At 54.9% G+C, this 5,499-nt stretch overlaps 1 protein-coding gene across 1 annotated transcript in view; it reads right to left on the minus strand.

The window, feature by feature from the left end:
• Nucleotides 1-4,064, minus strand: part of LOC107306990 (uncharacterized threonine-rich GPI-anchored glycoprotein PJ4664.02-like) — a 42,789-nt gene extending 38,725 nt beyond the window's left edge. Inside the window, 1 exon segment of the mRNA XM_032441642.1 lies at nt 8-4,064. Coding sequence (XP_032297533.1) covers nt 8-4,057 — 4,050 coding nt within the window. The 5' untranslated portion in view covers nt 4,058-4,064.
• Between the last annotated feature and the right edge of the window lie 1,435 nt (nt 4,065-5,499).

Below are 5,499 nucleotides of genomic sequence, written 5' to 3' on the forward strand. Positions count from 1 at the left end.
AGGTGACAGTAGATGACATGACAGCTGTGGGGGTGACAGAGGTAGAGGTGGCAGCAGTGGAAGAGATGGCAGTAGAGAGGACATCTGTGGGGGTGACAGCAGTGGGGCTGACAGTAGAGGAGGTGACAGCAGTTGGGTTGGCAGTTGTGGGGGTGACATCAGGGGAGGTGACAGCTGTGGGTGTGACAGTGGTTGAGGTGACAGCAGTGGAAGCAGCAGAAGGGGAGCTGACATCGATGGTGGTGGCAGATGTGGAGGGGACAGCAGATGATGTGACAGCAGTGGGTGTAGTTCCAGTGGAGGTGACAGCAGTGGAAGGGATGGCAGAAGAGGTGACAGCAGTGGGGGTGACAGAACTGGAGCTGACAGCAGTGGAGGCTCTTTCAGTTGTAGCAGAGACTGTAGAGGACATTGATGAGGTTGGAGTGGAGGTGACAGCAGATGAGGTGACATCAATGGTGGTGACTTCAGTTGGGGTGACAGTGGAGGAGGTGACAGCAGTGGAGGCAGCAGAAGGGGAGGTGACATCGATGGTGGTGATGGCAGTGGATGAGACATCAGAGGGGGTGGATCCAGTGGAGGTGACAGTAGAGGAGGGGGTGGCAGTGGGGGTGACAGAGGTGGGGGTGACAGCAGTGGAAGAGATGGTAGAAGAGGTGACAGCTGTGGGGGTGACAGTAGAGGAGGTGACAGCAGTGGAGGCTCCTTTGGTTGTAGCAGAGGTTGTGGTGGACACTGATGAGGTTGGAGTGGAGGTGACAGCTGTGGGGGTGACAGTAGAGGAGGGGACATGGATGGTGGTGCCACTTGTGGGGGTGACAGAGGTGGGGGTGACAGCAGTGGAGGCTCCTTCGGTTGTAGCAGAGGCTGTAGGGGACATTGATGAGGTTGGAGTGGAGGGGACAGATGTGGGGGTGGAACCAGTGGAGGTGACAGAAGAGGAGGGGACATCTGAGGTTGTGTCACTAGAGCTGACAGCAGTGGAGGCAGCAGAAGGGGAGGTGACATCGATGGTGGTGGCAGATGTGGGGGTGACAGTAGAGGAGGTGACAGCAGTGGGGGTGGTTCCAGAGGAGGTGACAGTGGAGGGGACAGTAGAGGAGGTGAGAGCTGTGGGGGTGACTTCAGTTGTGGTGGCAGTGGTGGGGGTGACAGCAGGAGAGGTGACAGCAGTGGAGCTGGAAGCTGTGGATGCAGCAGAAGTGGGGGTGACACCAATAGTGGGGACAGTAGAGGAGGGGACATTGGTGGGGGTGGTTCCAGTGGGGGTGACAGTAGAGGAGGTGACAGCAGTGGAGGTTCCTTCAGTTGTAGCAGAGGCTGTAGGGGACATTGATGAGGTAGGAGGAGTGGAGGGGACAGATGTGGGGGTGGATCCAGTGGGGGTGACAGCAGTTGAGGGGACATCTGAGGTAGTAACTTCAGTTGGGGTGACAGTGGTGGGGGTGACAGCAGTGGATGCAGCAGAAGGGGAGGTGACAGTTATGGGGGTGACAGTAGAGGAGGGGACATTGGTGGGGATGGTTCCAGTGGGGGTCACAGCAGTGGAGGGAACAACTGAGGAGGTGACAGTAGAGGGGGTGACAGCAGTGGAGGCTCCTTCGGTTGTAGCAGAGGCTGTAGAGGACATTGATGAGGTTGGAGTGGAGGGGACAGTAGAGGAGGTGACAGTAGATGACATGACAGCTGTGGGGGTGGTTCCAGGGGAGGTGACAGCAGTGGAGGCTCCATTGGTTGTAGCAGAGGCTGTAGGGGACATTGATGAGGTTGGAGTGGAGGGGACAGATGTGGGGGTGGATCCAGTGGGGGTGACAGTAGAGGAGGGGACATCTGAGGTAGTAACTTCAGTTGGGGTGACAGTGGTGGGGGTGACAGCAGTGGAGCTGACAGCAGAAGGGGAGGTGACATCGATGGTGGTGACAGAGGAGGGGACATTGGTGGGGGTGGTTCCAGTGGGGGTGACAGTAGAGGAGGTGACAGCAGTGGAGGCTCCTTTGGTTGTAGCAGAGGCTGTAGAGGACATTGATGAGGCAGGAGTGGAGGTGACAGATGTGGGGGTGGCAGTTGTGGGGGTGACAACAGGAGAGGTGACAGTAGAGGAGGGGACATCTGAGGTTGTGCCACTAGAGGAGCTGACAGCAGTGGAGGCAGCAGAATGGGAGCTGACATCGATGGTGGTGACAATAGAGGAGGGGACAGCAGTGGGGGTGGATCCAGTGGGGGTGACAGTAGAGGAGGTGGTGGCAGTGGGGGTGACAGCAGTTGGGGTGACAGTAGAGGAGGGGACATGGATGGTGGTGCCACTTGTGGGGGTGACAGACGAGGAGGTGACAGCAGTGGAGACACCTTCAGTTGTAGCAGAGGCTGTAGGGGACACTGATGAGGTTGGAGTGGAGGTGACAGCAGTGGGGGTGACAGTAGAGGAGCTGACATCGATGGTGGTGGCCACAGAGGAGGGGACATTGGTGGGGGTGGTTCCAGTGGGGGTCACAGTAGAGGGGGTGACAGCAGTGGAGGCTCCTTCAGTTGTAGCAGAGACTGTAGAGGACACTGATGAGGTTGGAGTGGAGCTGACAGCTGTGGGGGTGGATCCAGTGGGGGTCACAGCAGTGGAGGTGACATCTGAGGTGGTGCCACTAGAGCTGACAGCAGTGGAGGCAGCAGAAGGGGAGCTGACATCCATGGTGGTGGCATCTGACTGGGTGGCTTCAGTTGGGGTGACAGCAGTGGAGGTGATGATGGCAGTGGAGGTGACGGCAGTGGAGGTGACATCGGTGGGGGTGGTTCCTGTGGAGGTGACAGTAGATGAGGTGACATCGATGGTGGTGCCATCATTGGAGGTGACAGTAGATGAGGTGACAGTAGATGAGGTGACAGTAGAGGAGGTGACAGTAGATGAGGTGACATCGATGGAGGTGACAGCAGTGGAGGTGACATCAGATGAGGTGACAGTAGGTGAGGTGACATCATTGGAGGTGCCATCGATGGTGGTGCCACCATTGGAGGTGACAGTAGATGAGGTGACATCATTGGGGGTGACAGTAGAGGAGGTGACAGTAGATGAGGTGACATCAGACAAGGTGACAGTAGATGAGGTGACATCAATGGTGGTGCCACCATTGGGGGTGACAGTAGAGGAGGTGACAGTGGATGAGGTGGCATCGATGGTGGTGGTGGCACTGGAGGTGACAGCAGTGGAGGTGACATCAGATGAGGTGACAGCAGATGAGGTGACATCAATGGTGGTGTCATCATTGGAGGTGACAGTAGATGAGGTGACATCATTGGGGGTGACAGTAGATGAGGTGACAGTAGATGAGGTGACATCAATGGTGGTGCCATCATTGGAGGTGACAGTAGATGAGGTGACAGTAGATGAGGTGACATCAATGGTGGTGCCACCATTGGGGGTGACAGTAGATGAGGTGTCATCAATGGAGGTGACAGTAGATGAGGTGACATCAATGGAGGTGACAGTAGATGAGGTGACAGTAGATGAGGTGACATCAATGGTGGTGCCACCATTGGGGGTGACAGTAGATGAGGTGACATCATTGGAGGTGACAGTAGATGAGGTGACATCGATGGTGGTGCCACCATTGGAGGTGACAGTAGATGAGGTGACATCATTGGGGGTGACAGTAGACGAGGTGACATCGATGGTGGTGCCATCATTGGAGGTGACAGTAGATGAGGTGACATCGATGGAGGTGACAGTAGAGGTGGTGCCCCCATTGGTGGTGCCCCCATTGGTGGTGCCCCCATTGGTGGTGCCATGGGTGCTGTCTGTCATTGTCCCCGTGGTGCCGGTACCGTCCATAGAGGTCCATAAAGTGCTGGGGGAACCAACGGAGGCCCCCCCTGAGGTCCGTGTGGGGGTGTCACTATTGGAGGTGACACTGTTGGGGGTGACACTGATGGAGGTGACACTATTGGGGTTGACGCTGGTTGGGGTGACGTTGATGGTGGGGGTGACACTGGCAGTTGTCTGTACGGTCAATGTCACTGCGGTGGCTGCAAGAGAAACACACGTCAGCTTGTCCCCATTTGTCCCCATTTGGGGCCATTTGTGCCCATTTGGGGCCATTTGGGGCCATTTGGGGCTATTTGGGGCCATTTGGGGCTATTTGGGGCCACTTGGGGCCATTTGTCCCCATTTGGGGCCATTTGTCCCCATTTAGGGCCACTTGGGGCCATATGTTCCCTTTTGTCCCCATTTGTCCCCATTTGGGGCCATTTGTCCCCATTTAGGGCCACTTGGAACCATATGTTCCCTTTTGTCCCCATTTGGGGCCATCTGGAGCCATTTGTCCCCATTTGTGCCCATTTGTCCCCATTTTTTGACCATTTTTTGGCCATTTTGTGGCCACATGGGGCCATTTGGGGTCATTTGTCCCCATTTAGGGCCACTTGGGGCCATATGTTCCCTTTTGTCCCCATTTGTCCCCATTTGGGGCCATTAGGAGCCATTTGTCCCCATTGTCCCCATTTTTCCCCATTTTCTACCAAATTTGCCCAATTTCTCCCCATTTTTCCCTTCATTTTCCCTATTTTTCCTCCATTTCCTCCCTATTTTCCTCACATTTCCCCCATTTTCCCCTATTTTCCCCCATTATTTCCCCCAATTTCCCCCCAGTTCTCCCATTTTTTCCCATTTTCCCCTAATTTTCCTCCCATTTTTCCCCATTTTCCCTAATTTTTCCCAGTTTTTCCTCAATTTTTCCCAATTTTTCCCCCATTTCTCCCAATTTTCCCCAATTTTCTCCATTTCTCCCCATTTTCCCCCTATTTCCCCCAATTTCCCCCCATTTTCTCCCCATTTTCCTCCATTTTCCCCATTTCCCCCCATTTTTTCCCATTTCCCCCCAATTTTCCCCCCATTTCCCCCTTTTCTCCCCTTTTCTCCCTATTTTTCCCCATTTCTTCCCATAATGACCCCATTACCCCCCATAACAACCCCATTACCCCCATAACAACCCCATTACCCCCATAACAACACCATAATTACCCCATAAGGACCCCATAAGCCCCCCATAAGCCCCCATAAGGCCCTACCTGCCAGCAGCCACCCCATTACCCCCATTGCCCCCATTACATTACCCCCCATAATGCCCCCATTACCCCCATAAGGACCCCATAAGGACCCCATTACCCCCATAAGGACCCCATTAACCCCATAAGGACCCCATAAGGACCCCATAAACTCCATAAGGACCCCATAAACACCCCATTACCGCCATAATGCCCCCATAATGCCCCCATTACCCCCATAAGGACCCCATTACCCCCATAAGGACCCCATAAGGACCCCATAAACTCCATAAGGACCCCATAAAGATCCCATTACCCCCATAATGCCCCCATAACCCCCCTATTACCCCCATAAGGACCCCACTACCCCCATAAGGACCCCACTACCCCCATAAGGACCCCCATTACCCCCATAAGGACCCCATTACCCCCATAAGGACCCCCATTACCCCCCATAATACCCCATAA

This window comes from Coturnix japonica, unplaced genomic scaffold (genome assembly GCF_001577835.2).
Source record: "Coturnix japonica isolate 7356 unplaced genomic scaffold, Coturnix japonica 2.1 chrUnrandom451, whole genome shotgun sequence".
NCBI classification, from domain to species: Eukaryota; Metazoa; Chordata; class Aves; order Galliformes; family Phasianidae; genus Coturnix; species Coturnix japonica.